The sequence below is a fragment of the Vespa velutina genome, chromosome 11 (assembly GCF_912470025.1).
Source record: "Vespa velutina chromosome 11, iVesVel2.1, whole genome shotgun sequence".
Classification (NCBI taxonomy): domain Eukaryota; kingdom Metazoa; phylum Arthropoda; class Insecta; order Hymenoptera; family Vespidae; genus Vespa; species Vespa velutina.
In genome coordinates this window covers 7,759,171-7,787,038 of record NC_062198.1, presented here as the reverse complement: position 1 = coordinate 7,787,038, position 27,868 = coordinate 7,759,171, and the positions used below count along the sequence as shown (strand labels likewise).

General features: G+C 43.5%; 1 protein-coding gene across 12 annotated transcripts in view; it reads right to left on the bottom strand.

Moving 5' to 3' along the window:
* LOC124952955 (dystrophin, isoforms A/C/F/G/H-like) overlaps window positions 1-27,868 on the bottom strand; it is a 224,664-nt gene that overhangs the window by 75,114 nt on the left and 121,682 nt on the right. The window contains exon 40 of one of the 12 annotated variants that reach the window (XM_047503647.1): window positions 9,796-9,837. The exons of the other annotated variants lie outside the window; for them this stretch is intronic. Within the exon in view, the coding sequence (XP_047359603.1) occupies window positions 9,796-9,837 (42 nt within the window). The remainder of the gene's footprint in view (window positions 1-9,795; window positions 9,838-27,868) is intronic. 12 annotated transcript variants of the gene reach the window in all.

Sequence of the window (27,868 nt, the reverse complement as noted above, 5' to 3'; positions counted from 1 at the left end):
TACCATCGTAGGCTACCCTTCTCGAGGAACTTTTGAAAGCAGGCTTAATTAATTTTCCCAAAAGATAAAATTCCTCGTTAACGCTGTTTCGTATTAATACGAAACAAAATAATACGAGGAAATGGACGGACGCCTTTATATCGATGCGATCGTAATCGTTTAATAATCAAAGACCGACGGGAGACGTTAGTACGGGTAATGATGAAAGAGAAGCATTATCTATGGAGCCATGTATGCGTCGGCGGCTCAGAAGGATGCTGCGCGCCAGATAAACGGAAGTTCGGAATTCAATCAACGTTTGTCGCTGGTTCGTCTGCCTTTGGTTTACCTTTGTGCCTTTGGGTTTATGTAACTTACGCCGGACAAGCAAAGTGTACGTAGCTGGGTAAACATTCCAGGAACGTTAAATTTATGCGATAACCTATCGAGCTACTTGCTTTGATCGCAACTAATAGTAAGAATTTACGCGATATTAAGAATTTTACGATTCTATCCAGGCTATTTTTCTCTTTCCTTTTTCCTTTATCCCTTCTCTTTTCCTTTTCTTTCTATTTATGTTTTCCACTCTTCTTTCGTTTCGCAGGAAACCATAATTGTATGACTTTGGTTCAAACGTATTGTGAACCATTTTACATTTCTCTATCCAAGTTTTGAAACGATAACGTGTTTACATAGTACATAGATAGGCGATTAGATACTCGGATCCATACCGGTAACGCTGTTTGCGAAACAATCGGAATGCTATAAATTTGCAGCGGCTCAATGACAAGCTTTGTATTTTCCGTCGAAAGAGGCTATTGGCTATTAACTGTGTACGCGTGCACGCGACCCGGCGCGCCGGGGAGATAAAATACAGGCAGGCAGGCAGGCAGGTAGGTAGGTAGGTAGGTAGGTAGGTATATATACCTATATACATACATGCATACATACATATATATATATATATATATATATATATATATGCGCATATAGGATATCGAGGCCTTGTTAGTAGAGATACCAGATAGACGATACGAGAGCGAACCGAGGCAGTTTCGTTTGCGAAAAAGACTCTACGAATCTGTACCTACTACGCCTAGTTCCAAACGAAGCGAAACGAAACGAAACGAAACGAATCGAATATATTTGAGAGGCTAGACCTCATTTCCGGGCGATGCGTTTAAAACCGACAAGGAAACAAAGCGGCTATTGTATCGTTGCTACCTTTTGTCAGACAACGACGCGCGTCGAGCGAACTCTAAATTACTCGCGATCTTGTACTCTCGTCGAGTACAATCGATTCGTTTGAAACGCGCGTCCGGGCTACGTCTTTTTATAGGAGCCACGTAAAACGAAACGAAATACAATTGCACTAGTTGGTAGCAATGTTTGGGAGGAAAAGGTGAAAACGGAAAAGAGCCACGGTTTGGAATGACACATTAAAGTTAGCTTGGTCTTAAGGACGAATCCTACAGTTTCCTATCTCAAAGGGGAAACGCGTATAAGCTCGGCCAACAGTGCTTTGTTCCTTTGCCGTCGGGCTTTTTCTCGTTCACGAAGCCGTTGATTCTGTGCGGCATGCGTAAACGCATCGAGAATGCTAAATCTATGCAATAATCTATTCCCAGAGACAGAGGTGCACGTAGGCAAGGGGTTGCGTCGAAGCTAATGCGCATTGACGTAGAGGAGAAGTCTACATCGAAAGCTCGCACAAGCGGCTAATCCATGCAAATGAGCATACACATGCCTGACGGACTTGTGCGGTAGCCGGTCAAAGGACCTTCCCTAGATACTACCTCACCCTTTCGCGATGCTTACGGCAGGCACGCGCGAATGCACATCTATGCTCGCTCGTACACACCTACACGAGCGGGCACCTTACAACCACACGAAAATCATATTACTCCTCGTCGGTAGTATTTTACTTTGAGAAGGTAGATAAGTATCCGTCGAGATCATAAATCTCCTTGGTATCGATAGTCGACGACCTTTTCGACGACCTCAGTGTCCCTTCCCGAGTACAAAAATTTCCCTTACTTTTATTACTGTTTAATTTGTTTATTTTTTCTTCTCTCTCTCTCTCTCTCTCTCGGCGTTAAAGAAAAATATTATGCTTAAAAGATATGCAACTTTGGGAAGCACAGCGGAAAGTTTTTAAGAAGAAATCCACTCGTACCGAGTAGATATTCGGCGTTATTTATTTCCCTCGCTCTCTCATTCAATTCTGCTTTAGAACGATCCTCTGCAGTTATATCTCACCAACTTGAATACACTCTATGTACGGTTATATACAATGTCCACAAAAGGATCATACATATTCAGAGCAACGTTACATTTATTAACAACGATGGTGAAAAGGACGAAACTAAATTTACGGTCGAGATCATGGCGACGTAGACGTCGTTAAAATTCTTCCTCCTTGCAGACTTTTTATTCGCAAGACTTTACGGACGTTCGATCGTTAACTTCTGACCACGTTTTAACATTCTTCCGGGACTCTTATCGCTTTATTATAATCCAATATGACATCGTAAATCGACTAAGGGGGAAAGTTTAATGCAATTGAATTAAAAGGACCGACTTTGCAATTCCACCTGGTGTGCTCGATAATCTCGTTCATTTCGTTACGATAGATAGATCGATCGATCGAACGATCGAAAACTATATTCGTTCATACGAATTATTTGATTTTCTCGACTCTTTTACGATACTATTTCCATGCCGTTGGAATGGGATAGACACCTGGATAGGGTTGGATGGACGCGCGCACGTACGCATAGAGCCATGCTTGCTCCGAGAAAGGGCAACGAGGGAAAGCTTTTTAGCAGCGGCTTTTTTCGCAAGAGAGTAATTATTTCGTGAAATAACCGACGGACCGATACGGGCTCGATAAGGGTGATCTTGCGTGTGCCCGTACACGTACAAATCGCGCGTCCCTTACAAATTCGTGAAATATCCAAGCTCTCTTTCGAGAGTGAAAGGAGAAGGAAAATAGAAAAATAAGGAATAGGAAAAAGAAAAATAATCGGAAGGAGGATAAATAAGGTACAATGGAGAGCCGGAAAAGCTGGTCCGGCGAATGAAAGGAAGAAGGACGTTTGTCCATAGGTAATAATAGTGCCACTCGAGGCAATAATTCTTTTAAAAGTTTCGGGATATTGAAAAAGCGAGGGGAGTCTCCAAATCGATGACAAAAGCGTCGAAGTTGCGGACGACGATCGAAGAATCAAAGTTTTCTTCTAGTAAACCAAACGAAAACGGAAATCCGATTGATACTTATCGGTATTTGTAGATCGAGGTATTTGTAGATCAACGTTTCAACATTTGGTTTCGTCTATCGACGAAAGCGCTCGTAATTGAATCTACCGAAAGGATTTCCTACGTTACGAATCCGTAAACCTTGCTCTCTCGAAAGAGGAATAGATTCGGTGAAAAAGCATTGAAAAAGCGTGCGAAACGACCGGCTTCGCCTGATTTCGAATAAATGCATCGAGTCTCTTGGGTGTGAAGAAGGGAATCTTCTAGTGGAGTCTAGGTAGCGAAATTGGGCGATATCGTGTTAGCGAGTGGGTGGGGAAGTAGGAAATAAAAGGCAGCGCAAAGATCTCCTTTTGATCTCCTTTCGATCTCCCTTCGATCTCCCTTCGATCTCCTTTTTCTTATCTTCGCTCCGTGTCTCCTATCGTCGCCTTGGTTAGCCCCCTAGAGCGAGAAAGTAAAATAGCTTGGTTTAAGAACACAGTAAACCAGTCTCGGGGCCAGTCCATTACCGTTGGACGTCACGTATATATCCGAGAATCGAGCTACAAGTTGTTTCCACCTAAACTACGCGCGTTCGTTTAGTTTTCACCCAACGAACGATCGGTGGTTTGTAGAAGGAACCGATAAGAACGTCTTAGGTGTAATTTCCTCCTTATCCTTAGCGCCTTAGCCCTTTACCTTCGCCTCGATAATCGATAGACGATAGAGAAAAAGTCTCCGTCTTTTCTCGATATCGTTTCCCCCACCTTCGACCGCCGCGGAGCTCCTTATAAATCGATCTTTTTTATCGCTATTGCACATATATATATGTGTGTGTATACATATATATATATACACATCTATATATATATATATATATATATATATATATATATATATATATATATATATATATATATATATTGGTGCGCCCTAGCCGTAAGACGAAAGAGAAAATTTTCTTTCTGCTGGATTCGATCGCACGAGGAGAAAGAAAAAACTTTTGCTTGGTCGGCCTAAAAAGGGAGAGAAAGGTGAAAGAGAAAAGTCGAGATCGCGAAAGCCGGTATATTACGTTTGCATGAAGTTACTCCGCCGTTGGAGTTTACTCACTGTGGTACAGGTTAATGGTACTCTGCAATTTAGCGTAGCGCCGACGTTGAAAACTCGAAAATTGTTTAGAACGTCTGCCTGGGTTAACGGTGGCACAGTTGCATGCGCGCGCTTAATGCCAAACGCGACGACGTTGTCCACTCGCTGCCGCTCTTCTCGCTGATTAACCCCGTCCACAATTCGAGTGGACAATTTTATTCGAGTTTTCGCCTCTCCTAGCCGAAATAGAGTCGCCGCGGTCGAGCCTTTTGCCCGTGACCCGCGATCCTCCTTGTCCGTCTCCTCTTACTCCCTTCGCGGGGGCTACGTTATATAGAAGAGAGCGTGAATTTACAATGCAAATTCTTCTGTTTAAATAAACATTGACCGAGGGGATCGTGACCGAAACACCAGAACGGCGATGCTTAAACGCCGTACTCCTATTGCAATGTATCCCACCACATAACTCTCCGACTTCTATTCCCCGAGTAGAAAGGATATTTTTATATATGCCCCGGGGGAAACGCATCGAGAAATTTTACGCCTCGATGACGACCGACAAATCTCTATAATGCATATTCAACCTCGTAATGTCCCCTCTACGTTCGATTCTCGCACGTAAAGAGTTCTTTTCCACTTTCATCCACTTCGTTCGTTTCTATTTTCTCATTTCGCCGAATCGAATCACTTTCCTCTATTCTTTCGTCCGACGTACACCCAAACAACGTTTCTACCTTTCTTTTGCTCTTTGCATTTTCTATTACCGTTTTCTCAAACAAAGAGAAACAAATATACATTTTTTCTCTTTGCATTCGCGAACCGTGCTGCTAAGCAAAGTGGATGTGCTATTATGTGGATGTATGCTTTTGCGGACTGCGATGCGCGTTAGATAACGCGCGTTCGTTAAACGAGTCATCGTTAAAATGATGACACACCGTACAAAAGGGAGAAGAAGAAAAGAAGTAATTATCGAAAGGACAGGCACATTGATGGCTGATTAGCCTGACGTAATCTTGTTACTTTGTAATTGAGAAGGAAGCAGTGTTTTCGAAGACGCACCAAGCTTTAGAATATCGTTGTTAACGAGCAAGCGGGACGCGTCCGCGTCAATTAAGACGCCTCCCGTTGCGTCGCGTAGTCCTCTGCTAATAGGATTCCTGTCACTTTTCGACCAAGGCAAGATATATTTACCGCGATTATGACAATGGGAGTCTTGAAAAAGATTAGTGGAGCAACTATGACTTTGCGCATAGTGCTAACGGAGATGGATGTTGAAATTAAAATGCCTGTAAAATTTTCCAAACGAGATTTATCGTTGATTTATAATCATTTAATTCGAATTCGTCGTCTTCTTTGTACTTATCCAGAAGTGGACGCGCGAATAGAAAAAATCCTAGACGAGGATCACAGCGCGTAAACCTACTCCTCGACGCGAAGGATAAAGATGAGAGTACGAAGAAGAGTAGAATAAGAGTGCCGGAGATAATAAAAGCAAAGGAAAAGAAGTAGAAAGAAGAGAATTCATTCGTTAGACCTCCGATTTTCGCTATAGAGGTAGTCTAATTACCTTGGAGAAGGTAATTAATGCGCGAGAAAAAAGCTCGGCAATGAAATAACGAGGGAAAAGGCAGGGGCAGAGGGAGATGGAGGGAAAGACGGAGAGAGAGACAGAGAGAGAGAGAGAGAGAGAGAGAGAGAGAGAGAGATTCGTGCGGTTTTCTCCGGGATTTTTGCCACTGTCACCGTACCAGCGTTAACAACGGTGTACTTGGAAACGTGTAACGACCAGGATGTCTCGTTTGCACGATTCCTCCTGCTTTAAGCGCGCTACTACAGGTAGTATAGAATACGGCAGCACAGGCAACCCCTATTCGACGGCTAAAATATCGTCCTCCATAAATCGCTCGACCGGTCAGCCGAATGGCGATGGTATTATAAAACGATGCTAAATTAATTTTGATTCTAGCAGAGAAAGTAGTCTTTTCTATCTGTCCCTCTTTTCCACCCACCTCTCTCTCTCTCTCTCTCTCTCTCTCTCTCTCTCTCTCTCTGTTGCCATAGTATCCATCTATCTTTATCTCTCTCGTTGGTTTCGACACTTGGTACGACGCACGCGCACGGTTATTAATTACCTTCGAGTGGATATTGAAATAGGGATTTACGAGCAACAGGGAGCAATATCGTATCGTTCCTAGTACGTACATATACATATGTCTATGTACGCGAAGAACGACATCCGCGTATACAACATACCTGGTACATATATATGTACCTACCGCGTATTCTTCATCTCGCTTTTCTTTTTTCTCTTTTTGCTTTGTTGCATTCTTCTTCTTCTTCATTTTTCGAAACACCTTCCGTATACACGCGAAACCACTTTAATTCGTCGTTCGATCGTTCCTCCTTTTCCTCCTCGGCAAGCTCGCAACGCGTTGTGAATTATGCAACGAATCGCGAACGGAAAACGACAAGAGAGAGAGAGAGAGAGAGAGAGAGAGAGAGAGAGAGAGAGAGAGGAGAAAAGTCGGTATTAGCATGTACTCGAGAAGGTGTCCTAGTTGCCGAACGTTGAATATCGACGAGAAACGACGACGAATCTGGTTGAGGATACACCGAATCTTCAAATTTTATCTCGCAATTTTGTTTATCGACGAAATCTCTTCTGGTCGAATGGAAAATTCTTTTTCCCCCGCCCCTATTCGATCTTTCTCTCAAATTGAGAGAGACGTCTCAATAAAAGGGTTCGCGCGAGCTCGAAATCGATCCTGCCGCGAGCGAAACGTAAATCGACGAATAGCACTCTCTGATGGAGTCGTCATAGTTATCAAGAATTTCGAACAGCTCGTCCTTTTACCTTGAAACGTTCGCAACCCGATCGATCGAAATCGTCATAAACTCGTGTCGTTTCGAAGCTTTTGTACCTTCGACGTCAGCGAGAGTAGGGGAGGGGAATAAGAAGCCCGAGGGCAAACGATTCTATTCTCCGTCCTATCTCACATCGATTCTATATTGTGTCGAGGGATGGCACAAATATCGCTGATGGCTTCATTTAAGAAGCTAAAATATGATATAATCCTACTTTCTCTAAAAGTTTGATCTTGAGAGGAGACTCTAGATACGATGCCTGACTGAGAATATCTTGCTTTGTGAGAAAAAAATGTGTTACCCGACATTTAATTGAACTTTTCTAGTTAGCAATTATAAGACGACAAATTATGTGTTTTAGATTTTTCTTCAAACTCGTTTAACTGGAAAACTTTCTTAGCGTCGATTCAATTCATTTTAAAAGCATTTTATAGGTATGCCAAAGTGATCTTCGATTTAAGAGAAATTACTTAACGTCGAAATATTAGAAAGAGAAAAATGTCTCGAACGGAGCGATATTACCTCGAGAAATAGGACATATGTGAAATTCGAATTAAAACATCTTTGTTTTAACAAGAAGGTATAATAATAAGATATAAAAAGACAACTTTTCGGTTTTTTTTCGGTCAGCTTCATTCACCACTGTGTATCCGTCTATAATCGTCGAACGAATTACATTGTTTAAGTGCCGCGCCCTCTCTTCGGTTTGATTATTTTTTCTTTTCCCTCCTCCTCCTCCTCCTCCTCCTCCTCCTCCTCCTCCTCCTCCTCGAAGAGAAATCGACTTTGCGCTCCGACCAACCCACGATTCCAGAACGATGGAAATCTCTGTCGCGGCCAATTTCACTCGCCGAGCTCGTAATTCTCTTTTCTCCTAGTTTTATTATCTTCGTAAACCCGTCGACGTCAGGTGCATGTAATTTCTCCGAAATAGGATGTCGAGGAGGCATTACGCGATAGAGAAGCAACGGGCACCTTTCGATTAGTGAAAAATGTCCTAATGACCGCGATATCGCGGCCAATGTCCTTTTTATTACGTACCACGTTGTATAACGAGGTACGTTGTAAAATGGGAGATATCGGCAGATATAGAGGATAATTATAAAGGTGGTATACGTACGCTATTCTATTCGAGTTCTATTCGTCTATTAACGAGGAATCCCCTTCCGACGGGACGAGAAAATCGCAAGTGTTTGTAGAATTTAAACCTGTATATAAAGGAGAATTTATATAACGAGAGAAAAGAGAGGGCAGGGCGATTTCCTGTTGACAACGATCAGCCTGATTCGATTCGCTAAGAGGAAATCGTTACGCACGAGCCGTCTCGTTCCATTCGAGACGCAACGATTTACCATCGGGCATTACGACAGGAAATATAATTCCAGATTGAAATTGACAAAGCAATTTCGGCTGGCCATTTCGCGGAGGACCGCTCTACTCCCGAAAGATGACCGAATGGGGATTTATTATCGGTCATTATAAACCATGATACCCCAAGTAACTATACTATTCGCCGCGTCCACAGAACGAACACAGGGAACGAACGGATATCCGTCTACGTCGTTCAGTTTCGTCGTCTTTGTTATATAGGAGGGATGAAAAAAAGGGATGAAAAAAGTACTCGAGGAGTACAATACGAGGATGTAACGTACCTACGAAAACGAATATAAGTGGTGGTACTTTGAAGGTACGATTTCGAGATATCGGTGTAGACTCGATAAAATCGATCCAAGCTCTTCTTTTCAAACTATTATCAGCCACCACGCTGGTAGAATATTCCCTTTGAAATCGTGCCCTCCTTCACCGTTTTCAAGTTTTTAAATGCGCTCTGTCCCACATATAACTACTACGATACGATTCGGTGTTTTACCGACGACATTTATAATAGATTTTCACTTTGTGAAAGGCGCTCGATGGGATGAGAAATGCATTGTTACCAAGTGCCAGGCGACAGAAGGACTTTGCTAAAGTAGATACCCCAAGAGGGATGCAAGGTGAAGATGAAGGGCCTCGAGTACGATTCTAGATGATGCGAGAGGGAGAATGAGCGAGGGTGGACCTTTCGAAAGAGGTTGCGATATCTCGGCCGGCTTCGAGTGCCATCGAGTGTCTCTCGCGAAAAGATGATACGACACGGCAGCTCGACCGATTTTTTAATAATCTCTCTTTCCTCGTCCCATCGATTATATATAATCGAACGAAAGAGAATTTATTTAACCAAAAACGAGACGAAACGAAGCGAAACGAAGACAAACGTATTATGTTCTATCGGTCGGAATAATAATCAAACGAGAAGGATGCTTTCGATAATAAATTATCTGAAATTTCGATCACGCTCTTTATTTCGGAAAAAAAAAGGCTATTTTCAGCGGTACACGATGCACACATCGACATTAATTCTCTCTAACTCCTTTTTAACCCACTTAAATACATTCGTACGTTCTGAAATCGTTCCAGGAATGAATCGTGCCGTGAATGAACTGATATCTCGTAAAGCTACGCGTTACGCACAGATCGTTAGATTCGTTAACGATAACTCGCCGTTTCATCGGCGAAGTACGGAATCGCTTTGAATACGACAAAGATCCTCTTTCATATTTACAAATCTTGTTGACTTACCGAAAATGGCCAAGACGGTCGGACAATCTCTCGTTTACGTACCTGGAACAAAGAAGAGCGATACCTTTTTTTAATACGACGATGAATGGTCTCAAAATTGGAATGAGAATGAAGATGAAATTTTCATAGTACGTAATTGTAAGCCACGCCTTTGAAATATCAGGCATGGCGTTTTATCGATGTCGCGCGACAATAGATCGCTGATTGACAATGGTACATGGATAATCGAGTTTCCACCGAACTGAGAAAAGTGAAAAAAGAAAAGTGAAAAATTATTATTTTGTGGGCGGCAAGTGTCACGTGGTAATAGGGTACAAGATTAATAACACCAAGTAATATCAGTTTATCGAGTGAATGGAATAAAAGAAGAAGAAAAAAAGGGAAAAAAGTTCGACGAAAGGAAACACGCTCGATGGAGGGGGGAAGGGGTGGGGTGGGGGGGGGGGGGCGATCGCGTTTATATAGAAATTTTATCGATGAGAAGCAGTCAATGGCGAACGGAGAAGGATATTCCCTTTTCGAAATGAAAATTACCGGGACGATTAATTAAACGAATAAAGTGATAGAAACGCGAATTATAACTATAAACTCTGAACGATTCCAGTTAAGCCGTAATCCAACCAAGTAGATACACGTAGGAAAGTCATGCGATCGATCTGGATTGTCACGTTTGCCATTTTATCGATTCGATCTATCCGACGAGAGGACAGGTTTGAGGCCACAAACTCGACTCGGATTACTCGGGGGTTCGAGAGCGCGAACACACCGCGCGAGGAGAGTTTCAACGAGCGCGAACACATCGTTGACCCCTTATCGTTGTTTAATGCTCGTTGGATCTCGTTGCAATAATAATGTGTCTACGGGTTCGCTAACCCAAAGACTCGGCTTGTAATTCTAGTATCCGGCAGGTAGCTTCAAGTACAACAAGAGTTAGAGAGGACCGAGCGAAAGACGCGTTAAAGCTGAACTAACATCTCGGAAACTGTGTCATAGTTCTCGTCGATTAAAACCAACCTTCGTTCCTCGCCGTTATCTCTCTATCATCGTGAACGTCATCCGCGAAGCATAGGCCAGCCAACCATAGCTCGTGTCACGATTCACGCGACCGACTAGAGATCGTTCGGACGCTTAGCTGGTCAGAAATTTCATTGTACCGAGGCCATTTTCCTTAATGAAAGTGACACCGTCGAAACGAGCATGAACTTTCCTACTTGCGAAACGTTAATCGAACGTTTCTCTTCAGAGGCACTTCCAGTCAAATAACGAAGCTTTAGCCTCTCGCTCTTGTACAAGATAGAAGATATCGGGGGGGGGGGGGTGGAGAGAGACAGAGAGAGACAGAGAGAGAGAGAGAGAGAGAGAGAGAGAGAGAGATGCGTCGGAGATCTCGCAAGCACGCTCGGCGAGCGAATCCTGAAATATGCAACGGGCTATCATAGTCGTGTATATACCACCCCGAGCTCAAATCCCGTGACTCCTCCATCTCCATATATCTGTCTCTGCCTCTCCTTGTTTCTCATACCACTCGTCCACTCGAGTGGTGCAATCGCGCTACTCTCGCGTTACTCGGTGCGTCCTACGATGTGCGCGTGCCTTTCTATATAAGCATCTACGAAGAAAACGACGAGATATATAAATATCGCGATTCTCTCGATCGGCCATCCATCAAAATCATCCGGTGAAGAATCGCACGCTGTATTATCAGTCTTTCCTTACAAAATTCAAAGTGTATAATACTTTGATGCTGTCGGCTAAGAAAATAATGTCTTTTCTCGGACGTCAAAACCGAAAGAAGGTGTCTATGGTAGAAACGTTAAAAGCGAGGAAAACTAGGAAAAGCAGTAGCGACCGACTTTTGAGCTCGAAACGGTCTAACTCGACGCTTTGACTCGTTATATTTTTGACACGAAAAACGTCGTCGTCGTCGTCGTCGTCGTCGTCGTCGTCGTCGTCGTCTTGATGGGCTGAATTACAAGCGCGCATTTGCGAGACGCTCCCGCGGTTCAGGTAATTGCAAATTTCTGCGCGAGTCGGTCTTTGTCCTGTGAAAGAAGAACTTAATTAGAGCATTTCGTTCGAGGGACGACGTCTATGTGAGTCTAACGTCTATGTGCACCTTTGTAAGCGTACATACGCGTTCTCACGTTCACTGGCCAAAAAGCGTGATCGACGAAAATTTTCACCGAATAAATATAAATCGTCTTTCGTTTTATCACGTTATTCTAATTATTATCCATTATTATCAATATTAATTGCATCTTTTTTACGAAAACGTCAAGCGGACGGATACGGATTTCAACGAAATTTATTAAGGCGAAGAAAATTCTTTCGAAGAAAAAGTATACTCGCAAAAGTATAAGGCGACGCTGAGAAGAGACAGAAAGTTACTTTTCCTGTTCGCTCGATCGATAGGAAAATATTATATAAAGGCCACGGTGAAAAACGAGGCAAGAAATGTAGGAGGTTTTGTGAAATTGCTCAAGCGTGTGTCCCTCGTGCGAATCTACATTCGATATTGCTAGCAGACACGACGACCCGTAAAATGCGATAAAAATCTTTCTCGTGGTTTCGTTTTGTAAAAGGAGGGAACTTTTTCTCTCTCTCTCTCTCTCTCTCTCTTCCACTAATAAGATTGGACGCATTTGCAAGAACGCGCTAGCTTTGTTCTCGAGGACGATGGCCGACGTCGCGCCGGGGTAACATTATTGTCGACATTCTCGAGTCGAGTGGGAATCGCCTAATGGTTGGAGTTAGAGGAGCAGGAAGGGACAGGAAAGAAAGAAAGAAGGAGAAAATAGGAGGATAGAGCAAGAATGTCCTGTCCTTGCCACGAGATTGCTTCCAGTCGGAGAATGAGATAGGTGGATGGGCACTTAAGATGAGGAAACCGTCATTTCGAAGGTTCGCGCGAGCTTTTCCGGGAGCCCGCGGCTGATAAAAACTCGGATCTGCTTTCTCGATACGAGCGACGTGTCGAGGAAATGGCGAAAGAGAAAGCTTCTTTCCTAAGACATTCGAGAAAAGTACGATAATGAAATCGGACGATACTTTGGCTCTGCGAATTAAAATCGAAGACATTTCGTTATCGATACGTAACGACGATCGTAATGAGACAGAACTCGAGGACGAGTTAAGGTTTAAAAGAAAATAGAAAATGGACGATCGATCGAAACGATTGGACTTGGAAAATATCCATCAGAGTCCATTTCTTTATCATATTTACCATAGCTTCAAAGTTCGATAATTTTCAAAGGCAGAGAAGGAAGAACGTACGTTAAAATTCTTATATACGTATGTTTTCCAACGACTCCGCAATTCCTCCGACGAATCTATTATATTATTTTCTTCTCTTTTTATTATTATTATTATTATTATTATTATTATTGTTTTGCTTTTTTTCCCTCGAAGGAAATAAACAATCTACCAGGATCGATCCATCCATCGTCGATATTCTAATCGCGTCGAATGGCATGTAAATAATGCATTGATGCATCGACTCCGACCATTCGACTTTTTCTATCGCATCTACAAATGTTTGAATGCTTTTACGACGTATGGTCGTAATAAAAATAAAATAATGAAAGAGGGAAAAAAAAGCAAAGTTTAGAATTGCTATTGTCGATGGTCCAGAGGTACAGTCGCGAAACGCGTAAACGCTTCGACGTGTCCCTCCCCGCCATTACCGTGTGACAAAGCCCCGCTAGCACTCGGCTACCACCGACGACGCGACAGGGACATAGCCTCCGGTGGCGAGCGCTCCGGGACAATGTTTGCTCGTTTAAAAGGCCGATTCTGGTTGGCGTTATAATCAAATTTGTGCACGGAGAAGATATCACGGTATTGAATTTCAATACAAAAGACGCGCTCGAACGAAACCTGGTGCATGCTTTTTTCTCCCCTCTATATCTTTCGATCGCAAGTTATAAATCTCTTTTCGATTCGATTAAGAAATTTCTACTCGAGTTATTCTACGTCGGTACAAAGATGAAAGTTGACTTTATCAAGTTGGATGAAATTCTTCACGTGCTCTCGCTCTACGTCTATATGACTCGCTCACGGTCTATTATATATAAAACAAAGCAACGAGACTCCGTTGTAATATTTTGCGTCTAGTTATCAACGTCTTTTATAAGTCGGAGTCTTCCGTTGCATATTAATTATTACAATCGGACTTAATTCCAGTCGATAGCACGTACAGGGTACGATAAAAGAAGGAACGTCAACGCGAAAGTCTTTACGGTACAAGTGCTTACGATCGAAAAGAAAATAAAAGCAAAGAGAAAGAGTAAACAAAGGCAAGAAAGATATGGATGGTCGCGGAAATTTCATTTCACAATGTGAAAGAAGATCGACGCAAACTGTGCTGCCACCAGCAGTACCAGCAGTAGCAACAACAGCGGCGGCGGCGGCGGCGGCGGCAGCAGCAGCAGCAGCAGCAGCAGCAGCAGCTCGATATTTGGAATCGAGCGAACGAGTAATTCGCAGCTCGTCGAATTACGCAGGACGATTCTATTACCAATTTCTACATAATTTTGGCAACGGTCCCCGACACCAACCAAGTTCGCGTTCTTCCTACCTATGCGTGAATCCATAGAAAATCCTTTTTCTTATCGTTTCTTCTCTTCGAGATCACATAGGGCGAAGCTAATTGTAAGCGATATCGTCTCTCGAGAATTTCTCGGGAAAATTTAAGGAAGACCGAGGAAGGAGAAGCGAACTTGGCGCGAAACTTTTGCGAACGCGATAATCTCGCGAGAGATATTTCGATCCCATTTACGTCGAATTAATATTACGATTCTTTAGAAAAGTCTCCTCGAAGTCATTGAAAGTTTAATCGAACGCGCAAAAACGTTCCCTTCGTATTTTATTAAAAATTGTATATTTATCATCTCTTTCGATAACCACTGCTACTACCACTAGTAGTTGTTTTTATATCTCGAGGAATGGCAAGGTTCATAACGAAATAAATAAAGCAATCAGACGTACTTATTATTAGAAGATAAATCGTGCAAGTATCTAAAAAAATAAGTCCTTTCGTTGCACTCGTTTCACTTCGCGTCGTCTTTCTCGTCGCAGATGAGATGAAATCGATGAAAATAATGGTAGGCGACTCTTTCTTTTTCTCCGCGTCTTCCGTCGCAGCCACAAAACCGATACCGAAGAAATGGTACGGACGAACGAGTTTGGGTTTGAGGAAGAGGAAACTAGGGCACACGCAACTTCTCGATTACTTGGATTTTTAAGGCCTCAGCGTGTTCACGCACACACGTCAAACATAGAGAGAGAGAGAGAGAGAGAGGGAGAGGGAGGGAGGGATAAAAGAGGTATGTGGAAAAAGAAAGAAGAGAATTCATTCTAGTTCTCTTTCCCTCCCTCTCTACTTCAAGCCTTTCATCGTCTCCATTTCTCCAGTTCCCAGGGCATCCCTCTCTCCAGGCCACCGGAAAGCTTTCCTGGCGGCAGTACTCGAATGTCGTTGACTTTGATCGATCGTTCGCATTGTATTAATTAGGAGGCAAGCTGCCGACGAGTGGCAAGCCGGCGCGACGTTCTCGTCGTACCTCGTCGTCTAAAGCGGAAAGCTTCGTTTTACTTTCGTCGTCGTCGTCGTCGTCGTCGTCGTCGTCGTCGTCGCCGTCGTCGTCGTCGTCGTCGTCGTCCATCGTCCGGAGCGCGTACACGCTCTCTTTTCCTTTTTTCTTTTTATCTTCCTGGAGCTTTTCTAACGAAAGAAGACGCACTTAACCTGGTTAACCAATTCGCTCAATGGAAGAGTCGCTTTGGACGAGCATGCTCGCGCACGCGTCGGAGAGTCCGTATTTTCTATGGTCCATGGAATTGGACCGTTGCCGAGAGCAGGCAGAAACGTTGAAAGATATTTCTTTCTTTATTACTTGTTACAAAAGCTCAGCTATAATCGAAGCTCTCGGCTTGGCCAAGCTCTCCGTTCGAATCGCTCGAGAATTGTCTATGGTTTCGTTTTACAAATTCACTCGACGTTGCTCGATTTTACTTTACGAATCGAATATACCAAATATATCAAATGCAGGGTATAAATGTGAATCAACATAATAATCTACGCTACGACGTTAGTTAAACGTAGCTAAGAAGGAATTAATATCGAAGTTGATTGAATCGTAGTTAAGAAGAAAGGATAAATCAAGTTATTTTCTCATCCTCTATAATGTTACTCTCGCACTTTCATGTCGATAAAAATTGGAAAACGTGCGCGTCTCGTTTAAAAAGCTTCCTCTTACGATTCCAAGCTCGTTGTCGCGAACCATTCGTCATACTTTTTGGCCGGGAACCAATTCTAGCCGATAAGAAGGCACTTAGTTCGAACACGAGGAATCAATTTGCACCTACCCGGTTGGTAGTTTCCACGAAATGCACCGACAAGGTCCTCGTCATTTCGAGACGAAAAGGACGAAGAGATCTTCTTCGAGATTTCCGTTTCCTCTCTGCTAAGACATCCTCCGAGATCCCTCGAAGAGGGATCCTTCGAGTCCTCTTTTCGAGTTCTCTTTTACCACCACCTTTTTCGTGCTACGAATCTCGTCCCTCGTAAAAAGCTTGCCCCAGCTTGTGTCGGCGATAAACCGGCGAGGAATAACGTTTCGTCGAAATTATAGAGTCGATTTTGAGAGAGAGAATTCAAACTCGCGACTTTGTCGTTTCAATTATTTTCAATTATTATCCCGACGGCACGGAACGAACACGAAACGGCACGGAACGAATTGTGCCACGCATTTTCATCTCGCTCTCGTTCAAAAGCATTTTTCTAGATCCGCCTAAAAGAAGCGGGAGAAGAACGAGAAAAATAGCGGTACGACGAAAGGATGATTATATCGCGATGATTACGCGATTGGACGATGGTACGCAACCAACCACCGTTCCTTCTCGCGCGCGTGCCACGCGCTAAATCATAATGGTGCTTGGTATTAAGCCCCAGGCTCGAACCAATGGTTTAGAAAGCGGACGAGATGATACGCCCGGATAGCTACGCATTATTGTACCGTGGAACACGCATTAATAAAAACGAAGCGTAGTGTGTACGCGCGGATCCTAGCTGGCGCAGTCGTTAATAAATTAAAGTGCTGTTAGCGGATACAGGGAGAGCGTTTATCTATTATGTCGCCGTTCCATCCAGAAAGTGTCTACATATTTATAAAAGCTGCGTCGACTATGTCGCTCGGGTGTTATCGATATTTATGACATTGTTATTAATGTTAACGACAAGCCTATTCGTTGTCTCTGCGATAACGAAGGGAAAAATAAAAGACCGTCGTCGCAACATCTAATTTCACTATGTCGAGCGCAATTGTTTTTCCTCCTAAAAAAATTCGAGTGGGAACGTCAAATATACGTGCTAACTGCTGTTTCCATTTTTTATCGTTAATTAACAGTATCCAAGAAAATGGATCGACCGAGAGAAAAAAAGAGTAACCGGCTGGAATGGAGAACAAACTTTTCCACTCTATTCTTCTTTTCCTTTTCTTTTCTTTTTTTTTTTTTTTTTTTTTTTTTTTTTTTTTTTTAAGATGACAAGCGAGCGGGAGGTAAATATTATCTCGCAAAACGATATACTACTTTGCACGATTCGACGAGCTTTCCCTTTTCGTTTTTTTTTTTTTTTTTTTTTTTCTGTGAGACTGTATTCGTAGGAAAAAGAAAAGAGAAAGAGAGAAGCTCGTGCACGATAAGGACGCCGGCGAAGTAAAAGACGAATCTTACGACTTTACGATCTGCTGCTGCGTGTAACGGAGAAAGAACGAATGAAAGAATGGAAGACGGACTGATAGAAAGATAAAGAGAGAGAGAGAGAGAGAGAGAGAGAGAGAGAGAGAGAGAGAGAGCGCGGGGATGGTATGAATATTGTCAGACGCGCGCGAACACGGACAATAGCGCAAACTATCGGCCTCCTCTGTCCTAGAAAACGCTATTATATTGGGATGGAGCCCGCAGGCTACAATACGCTAGGAGAAAGGGATTTTTGTAAGCTCGAATACCCTTTCTTCCTTGCGACTTTATCTCTTTCTCTCGTTTTCCATCCCCCATCCTTTTCACAGGTCCTTCTTCTCACGAACGACGCCGTCCTTCTCGTTAAGATAAACGTAGCAAATTTGCCAAATTTCCGTAAGCTAGCTCTCGATAATGGTAGAGGAAAAAGCTGGTCGTACCGATAACCGTTTTTCTCTCTTTCTCTCGTAATTTTCTCGAGAAATCCGTTTAAGACGAATATCCTACATTTGATGAAACAAACGAAAGAAAATTCTAGTTCCGTTTGTCTTGTCATGCGTTCACGGCCAACTCGGAGCAGAGTCGGTGTTGAATATCCGCAGCATATGGCCGCCACGAATCTTTGCGAGAAACTTGCAGCGAATTAGTACCGCTTTGTTGGCTGCTCTCTTCGATCCGACCTTCTAGACTTCCGTTTCTACGAACGCACCGAACCATCAACGTGAGCTCGCCCTCTCTCTCTCTCTCTCTCTCTCTCTCTCTCTCTCTCTACTTTCCGAACTCCTTCTTCTCGCGTATCTTTTGTCATTCGACGATCCGAAAAAGACAACATGGTAGACGAGTAAACGATTACGATGATACGATTTATTTTGATTTCACAAATTTCCAACTTTTAAAGGGAGATTGAGAAGCGAACAAAGTACGTAGAGTAATTCCGTCCCTTCGACCAGAATCCCATTTCTCGTAGTTGCATCATCCATCACGCGAGACACCGCGTTATCAAAGATCTTTCCTCGACTTATCTCGCGACTCATCGTGAAAGCGCACGTAGGAGGGACCGAGATAACGAGAGAGAGAGAGAAAGGAAGCTTGCGATATTCACGAAAGCTCGATTGCATCGGTATTATAGGCTTTTCCTATTCACGCTCAGCCAAAATGGTGGTACTGCTTGTTAGAACGGGAGTTGTTGGAGTTTCGAAGGGGTGTAAATGACGAATTAGCACTGCTTTTGAGATTACTTAACTCCGAAAGCAGAGAACAGAGAGAGAGAGAGAGAGAGAGAGAGAGAGAGAGAGAGAGAGAGAGAGAGACGTCAAAATGGGACGCGCACGTAAAAACGACTGAAATTGCTCTCAAATGGATTTACTCTGGAAAGTCGCAGAGACTGACAATGAGAAAAGAGGTTGAGAGAGTAAGAAAGCGAGAGCCGATCTCTCGAGCCGCCGCTACCACTCGACAACGACGACGACGACGACCATTCGAGCGTGAACGAATCTACCCTGTGCCGAGACGACGAATGTACTTAACGAAAATCTAAATAAACACTGACGAATTTATCGCGAAGGAAAGACTACTCCCTTTCCTTCAAGAAAGCCAACAAAATTTATACGTTACTTCTTCGCGCGAGCCGATGAAGAGACAAAGAGAGAGAAAGAGAGAGAAATAAATACAAACGTTTCGGTTAACTTTGGTAAAAGTCACACGGATGCGAGAACAATGTCCATTAACTACATTTTAAAATCGGCCTTCGGCGCTCGCTCGGAATAAAGTTCTCCCGTTGCATAAGCTATGAACTCGGCAGTAGGTAGGGCTTTAAGAAATAAGAAGTGATTATCTTATATTCAATTCCGCGTTCGTGAGAGAACTCGAAAAGAAATCCGAAAATTGTGGCAAAACTCGCTCAGAGTTATACGAGGCTGGATTATCATCTTTCGGACGAAAGTTTTCTTTCTAAGAAAACTTTGAGCAACTAATCGATATATAGATCGCGATTATACGTTCTTTTTTGTACCAACGTCTTCGATACTTTTTACGATTAAGTCGACGTCGATGAGGAAGATTTAAAGACCGACCGCCGATCGTCGTAGCCATAAGAGAGAGAGAGATAGAGAGAGAGAGAGAGAGAGAGAGAGAAAAAGTCCATTTTCTTTCTTTATACTTTCTTTTTGTCGTTTTTCTTTTTTTTTTTTCTTTTTTTTCTCTTTCTAAAGTTTCTTCCTTCCCTCTCAGAAACTCGATTTGCTCGTTTAAAAAGACTTTTTGCCCTTTTCGTCGACACGCGCGCGTACTCATCCTCGACACGATGGCGCTCTAAAGGTATTTAGCCGAGGGTCGAGCTCTACGAAAGCGTTTTGCAGGGAAAATCGCGAAATGTCGCGACACTTTCGCGATTCATCGGAAATAGATGGAGAGACGGGATATGCCGTTTCAAGCAGGAAACGAGCGGCTTCCATTAGACTTATTGGAGGAACTAATTCCGCGGGAGACTTAACAGTCTCCATTCCTGTCCCGGATTGTTCGGTATATGTGTTCTGAGTGACCGAGGGTGCAAGCGCGAATGAATGCAAAACGCTTTAACCGGTATCATCCTGCAGCATCCCTAGAGAGAGATATGGGTCTGCCCATCTGGATAACGAGTGCTTCCTGTTTTGCCCTCATCCATCCAGGCACTAATGATGCTCCGCCTCTTCCAACAGCTTCTATTTCTCTCTCTCTCTCTCTCTCTCCTTTTTCTGTTTCACTCGGAGCGTACGCTCGGTAACCAGGCTTCATTTTGCACCAGAACCGATGAAAAGTTTCTTAATATCCGATGAAAATGGAACCGTTAACGGCCGAGGAAAGTTCAGAGTCGAATCGAAGTCGGTCTTTCTCTCGGTCCCCGAGCTTTTCCTCGATTATTTCCCTTTCCGATCCACGAGTCTTATATATGTTAGGACAATCCGAATATCTCATCAACGTCATATTAGATATTTATATCGTAGCTCCAAAGTATTTCGTATCTACCGTACGAGGTATTACTCCTTTCGAGTAATATATCTTTCGCAAGGAAACGGAGAAAAGTCCTTTCGTTTTTCCTTCGAACGATTCTACGGGCGACGATTACCTCGTAATTTTCTGCACGGTGCTTCGTCAACGTGAAAGAAAGCTGAGACAAGGAGAGGAACGAGTAAAAGTAGAAAACCGAGTAATTCGATTTCGAAAAGATGGTTTGCGAACGTGACGATCGTTCCAGAAGAAGAAATCGTTTCGTGCTCGTACCCAACGATAAGAAAAAGACGAACGTTTCTGCGGGCCCTCGTAGAGAGGACGTAAAACTGGTTACAAGTAGGACAAGTCTCTTTGTCCGTTCTCTTCGGAGACGACAGGGAAGGCTCGTCGACGCGTAAAAGTAACAACGGCATAAAACCTTATCGCCAGCGGGCCAGACGGTCGCGGCCCAGCTTCGGAAACCTCCTGCTCGTTGACCCGAATCATCCGTCAACGCGACGCCTTTTATTACGACGACGAGGAAGGAGTTTTTACCCTAAACACGATATATCCACCTGTGTATATATACCGAAATGAATTTTCGTCGTTCGACCATCTCTCTATAGATTACCTCTGGGCTGCGTAGACGTTTTCGACGTGACGGAGAGACCGGTCCTCCTCTCTTTTCCTTTTCTTATGAAACTTAGACACGGACCGGGGATACCTATCCGAACGACGAATATCCTTCCATCGTTGTTTTCGAAAAAAACAAGTTGGACCGAGAAGAAAGAAAAGTTAATCATTGAACGAGCGTGAATCGGGAGAGGTCCATTTTGGGATATCGGTTCGAATTAATGAAGACGCGTCAAAATTCCTGGCATAGAGCAAACATTGGCGATTCGGTCGGACGAGCGTCAAATAAATTCGGTCATTCATGACCAAACCGATAACCGCATAAATAACAAAATTTTCGCTCCTATTTGAGATTCGAATGCGAATTATCGATACGGAATTATCAGCGCGGAATCCATCATCGTTTGGCATTACGCAGAATCGTTTACATGGAAATTGTAAACCGTCTCGTCGACGAATTCGACCTATTAACAAGGATTATCCGACATCGTAAGATAATATGAAATATATTTTATAGATATGAAGGGACGCGAGGATGGAACGAATGATCCCGATATCGCGCTACGATCGAACGAAACGCGCGGACCCCGTTCAGAATTTAGAAGGATTCGCGTTCGCGCCAACATAGAGGGCATCGTCAAGATCGTCGATAAAACGACGGGTGAGCTCGGATTTTACTCGGAGCGAGCCGAAGTGAAAGCCGCCCCGGTCTTCTTTTATACGCTTTACCCCCGACCCTTCCTAGACGTTTCTCCTTAGATGCTCGATAAACGAGAGAAAAGCTCGTTTCGAGTCGTCCGCCGCTCTTCTGCGAAATCTAGGTCAGTTTTCTGAGACGACGTCGTCGTATAGGTGGTAGGCCACTCGAAATAATTTAGTGGCGATCGATGTTACCTGGCTGAAAATAGAGAGACGCTACCGGTAGAGCGAGGTATAAGGGAGAGAGAGAGAATGGCATTGTTATTTAATCCTACGTCGACAAACGTAGCCCACAGGGATGCGGTCGGACACAGCGCGTCGTGACAGGGCGCGCGTCTTCGAGGCGTTTCCAACCGCTAACCATTTTCCTCCTTTAATCTCGAATTACCGTGCGAGAAAATTGCGAGAAAATTGCAGTAACGGTCGGCGATGATAACAACCAACAACATCGTCGCAATTGCGTTCCCTTTTTTAAAGTAATATTATCAAACGAGTAAGCGTTCAACGAAACAAACATGCCGTTCGAGATCGACGAATTGAGAAGAAAGAAAGAAAGAAAGAAAGAAAGAAAGAAAGGCCCCCCCTCCCTCGAAGGAATGACGACAAGATAAGCGTGGACCTAAGATCGTCTCGTTTCGTTTTCACGAATCGGATTATTTTTGAAATTCTCCAAATTTCATTGGGTGCAATAAGGAAATGGCCGTTACGAGTAACGCGCCACAAGCAACTCGACTAGCCACTAGGCTAATTTGCAATAAAAGACCCCGTTAGGGGAAGTGGCTAGCGAAATAAACGGCGAGCATCGTGGCTGGCCGAAAACGCGATTGAATATTCATCGGTGTACGTGCGCAACGGGACAGAGCCGGCCCGCTTATTACGATGCAGTCGTCGTTTTGATTATAACGAACAACACGCTAACGTCATCATTATCGTCATAACGATGCTCGCGATGCGACCGGTTTATCAATAATTGCGTCCCATCTATGTGTCCCCTCGCGTCTTCGCTTATTCCTCTTTCCTCCTACGTCCCATTCTCGTCGTCTCCGGCAATCGGTTTATCGTCGATGTAACAACGACGACGACACGTGGCTGGGTAAAAGGAGAGCGCAAAGTAGCCATATCGCACTTTGAAGAAAAAGAACAAATAAGAAGAAAATAAAAGGACGAAATTTTCGAAGAAATTCATCGAACTCCTTTAAATCTTCGGCTAGAAAATTTTTGCGCACCCTGTATAAAATTGCACCCTTCTCCCCACGCCCTACTACCCCCGAATACTATCCCCCACCATTTGGAGCGCATCTTCCCCCCCCCCATCCCCTCCCCCGCCCCCCACTACCTCGATCGATACGTTTCGTTCTCTCTTCGCCTCTTTCTCTCTTCATGCCGAGAGGACCTATAACTGTTGCGCCCCGTAATTTTCGCAGCCGAGAGGGCACGTATATACATATGCCAATTAGCGGCAAGGGTCCCTTGCGAACCTTAAACCATCCTAATTATGTAACACCATCGATCCGCCGCTCGAGAAACGGCCAATGTGTCGCGGATTACAACGCGCAACCACGATATATACACGCGTACGCGTGTATTCTTGCCTTTTCACCTTTCCCTCTTTTATCGGGTAAATATCATATTCGCTGCATCGGTTATAATTACTTCAACAGAAAATTTACAACGAGTATTTCATTATATTATATCGAAATGAAATGTTAATGGAGAAACGCAAACAGCTAATTCCTTTGGTCCTCTACAATTTCGACTATTCCGGTTATCATTTAATATCGCCGTAGAAGAAGACAGAAGTGTATCCGAAAAAAGTGCGGCGCCGAATGTATGCATATGTACAAAGTAATTGTCCTTTACGAGGCAGAAAAAAGAGTATAGCCATTGAAGAAAGAAGAGAAACGCGAAAGAGTGAAAAAGGGAGATGAAAGAAAAAGTACGGGGCGATAAAGAGAGAAATTCCATTTAAAAGCCTCCGTGCGAATCGACACGCTCGACGAGAAATTTTTGCGCTCTGCTACGAGATGCGCTGGCGCACGCTGAAAATATATTCCGTTGGAGATCGTCGCCGTGGTCGATATTTGTGTGTGCATTTTACATGAAGCGACGCATTTCTTTCTTTCCTTTTCTTTTGTTTCCTTTCTCTTTTCTCTTCTTTTCTCTTCTTTTCTCTTCTTTTCTCTTCTTTTCTCTTCTTTTTTCTTTTTCTACAAGCCACATAAATCTAGCACGTCGTATCTAAATCCCCGGCATTCATTACTTTTCGATGCTAGTAATGCCTTTAGTTTTCTTTCGATACACTCCCAAACGCATCCTTCTTTCTTCTCATTTATCTTCCTCAACGTTTCGATATTATACGTATCGATCTATAAGCATACAAACGTACGAGCGAAAAGGATTTCTTTGAAATATTAAGAGTAAGAGAAATCCAATTTTCCAAGGGTACATTTATAAACGTTAAGACGATTCTAGAGACTCGTTCGTCGAATGCGAAGGAAAGCGGACACACAACGGACGAAGGTGGATCATTTCCTTCTTCGTTTTTCTCTGTTTCTCTTTGTCAGCGAGCCCGGTAGAACGGGATAGGACGACGCATCAATACCGCGTGGGAAAAAAGTAGTCGAACTAGCGAGAGTCTCGCGTTTCCATTTCCCGGAACCCTTTTCAAGTCCTGCGCGACCGCCGTCCGGTAATAAACGCGGCTCATTATCGCGCTCGTTTATGGAACATCCTTTGTTCGGGATAAATATGCCGGGGTGTGCGCGCGCGCGCGCGCGCGCATATTTCACGGTGACTCTTTGCTTACGTTGCTCTGGCAAGGATCCAGATTGAGCGACCAAGGTTGCGCTGCTTCCGACGGAAGCTGTCCTAAGATTTATACAGATATTATATTTCCATTTAACCGCGACTCGTCGCGTTCGGCTTTTACTTCGTTTAGTTGGCTCTGCTTATAATATCCCTCGAAAGCTCGGACGATAATCGAATAGCAATGAGAAAAAGAAAATTTGCTTTTAGCAGGGATGCGTATACATGATTTTTCGTCCCTCACGACAGCGAAAAGAGAAAGGAACTCTAATAGAAACTTTTTGATTAACTGTCCTGCGAGACCGTGTCTCAAATACGGATTTGCACGAGTAATGGAAGCCGGCAAAGGAAGCTCGTGCAAAACTACGGTGCGTCAGGGTTGCGTAAAGGAAAAGAATCGACAATTCGCATTTTTATCGCGTTTACGTTTTTCAATAGAAAACGACAAAATTTCTCAAACGATGAAAACGTCGGTCCAATCACGACGAATAGTTATTTTATAAAATTCCTAGTAAACGTCTGCAAAAGGAAATCCTTGAAAATAATTTATTTAGACGCTTTTGAATAGCATCGGATAAAAATCTTGTTCAGCGACTCGTATCGTTACGCTTCGTAAAGCTTCCGAAACATTAGCGAGGTACTTAACGGGTTCATTCTTTTAAGCGGCCACCATCATCTCGAGCGACCCGTCGAAATGAAAAAATAATTTCTCGTTGCCGCGCGATACGGGGAAAGAAATTTTGAAGAAAGTTCGTTTGGCGATTGAAACACATCGACGTAACGTAATTATTTAAAAAGGGAAATATTTTCGACCGATTAAAAGTGAGAGTGCGAAATGAAAGGAATAAAAAATGAAGGAGAGGGAGAAAAAAAAATGAAGGTATTAATTCACAGAACTCGCGTATTTCAACCAAACTGCCAGATTTTCCCTTAATAATTTGCGAGCGAGCTGCGAAATCTATTGCAACGCCGTGCAACCCCGTGCGCCGGAAAGTCCGTCGCGTTCAGGCAGCACTTGCTACGAAAGCAAGCTAGCAGGCTTCGTTAGGGCGCGATATTTGTAACGTTTTACGAGTTTGGATTTAGTGCGAGTCGCCGGCCTTGCGACTACAAAAGCAAACCCGTTTATATCCGAGTTCGTGTTCGGTTAATGATCGAGCATTTTATCACCCTCGCGAGTACCACACGTTATAGGAACGTTCTCCAATCCGTGAAACCGAACGTTACTCATAAATCCTGGATAGGATATAATAAAGCGAAATGTTACCTTCTCACCGTATATTCCGTGACGACGGATACGTTTTTCTTTCCCCTCTCTCTCTCTCTCCGACAGAGGACAGGCGTTAGTGCGCGCGCGAGAGTGAAATCAATAAAAGCATATGATAAAGTTGAGGACGATCCTAGAAAATAGATACGACGAATGGAGCCATTGAAAATGATGGGCTCGCGAGGAATATCATTGGCTCGTTTTGCCAAATTTACGACGCTCGCGTCGAATTCGTATTAGAACGGGGATATTCTCGATCGACGAGTCGATTTTACGTCGTTCGAGTCACGCTTTAACGAAAATCGAATTAATATCGCGAGTCTTTCGGAATTTGACGGAATCGTCGAAACGTCGGGTAATTTTATCGTACGCGAGAATATCGAAGGAAGGAAAATCGTCGTTCCTTTGCTACCTTAAAAAAGCGAACAAGACGAAGTTTATCCGACGACGACGACGGGCACGAGCCACTGAAACGTTTACGATCGAAACTACACTTTCAACCGACACGACATAGTAATTGTTGGTGCATTATTTCTCTTATTGCTTCACGCTATAATTCAATGTTATGTCCTGCAATTTTCATGCTGACCGCTTACGACACGGACCTTTCGTCCGTCTACGGGATCTACATCTCGTTGTTAATTATGCGCATCCAGCCATTATTTAGAATTACGTTTATCCATTTTCCGCGAAAGGAAAAGAAAAAAATTTCCTTATAATACCTACAAAAGATACGGAGGGAAGATAGTTTAACCGACGAAACTTTTCCCTTTTGCGTTCGTACGAGGAGAATGGGGAAATTAAATAGAAAACTTTCGACGATTTTAATTAAAAGTATAACAAGCGATCGACAAGGATAAGAGAGGGAGAGAGAGAGAGAGAGAGAACGGGGAAGAGATAATGGTATGGCTCTCGCTTATTCGCATACGCGTGGCAAGAATCCAGAGCGATTTCGCCGAGCAGAAGCGCACCACGGAATTCGTAAGGTTCGGTGTTCGTCTTCCACTTGATTCCACCGTAACGATCGTTCGTGCTTACGTAAACTATTTCTCGGTTGGAACAAAGAGCGAATTCCGATCGACGTTCGACCGCTTTCGCTAGTATTTCGAAACGTAAGAAACGATTGATATCGATATTCTCTTATTTCTCTCTTTTCCTTACTTCTCTCTCGCCTACATAAAATAAGTAAAGCGTATAACCGTATCTTTGAAACAAACATAAATTTCGATCGAACCTACTTAAATTTCGAATTCCAATTCGAAATTTCTGATATTCGGCTCGCTCCCTGCCTTCTGTCGAATCGACGTCGGCAATAAAAAATGCTGGTGGACACGAAACGGCAAAAAGTCAGTACTAAAAAATATTCGAGTCCTGAAAGTTACAACTCTGTGACGTTGAGAAAAGATGACTCAGTCGTCGTCGGTTTGTCAACTCCCCTCGGCGCTCTACCAGTATAAGCGAATTATTCCGCGAATATGGATTTATGGTAAAAATCGGAATAACTTGGCCAGCGGGCGCAGTGTGGAAAAAACAAGATCGTTTGACTTAACGATAGTTCGAAATGAAAAATTAAAAAAGAAAAAAATATATCATAGAAAAAATTTAATATACTCGTACCGGAAAGGTGACTTTTATATATATATATATATATATAGCTCGATTGTAAGGGAAGACGCGAGTACTATGGCCGCGCTGGAAGACCGACACTCTCCCGAGAATTCAGATTACTGATTTACGAGCTTCCGTTACCGGTTAGAACCGATCCCTCGGTTTTCGAGAAGAGGCCAGAGCAGTAGCAGATGCCACGAATGCGCTTCGAGAGAGGTAAATCCTATCAGAAGTACTTAGAGTTTGGCATTGCCACCCTCTTACTCCGTGCTTCGTCGTCCGTAACTGGCAGAGCGGTTCTACCCTAGTTAACTCCTCCTCCTCCTCCCCCGCAGGATCGACTTCTATTTCTCC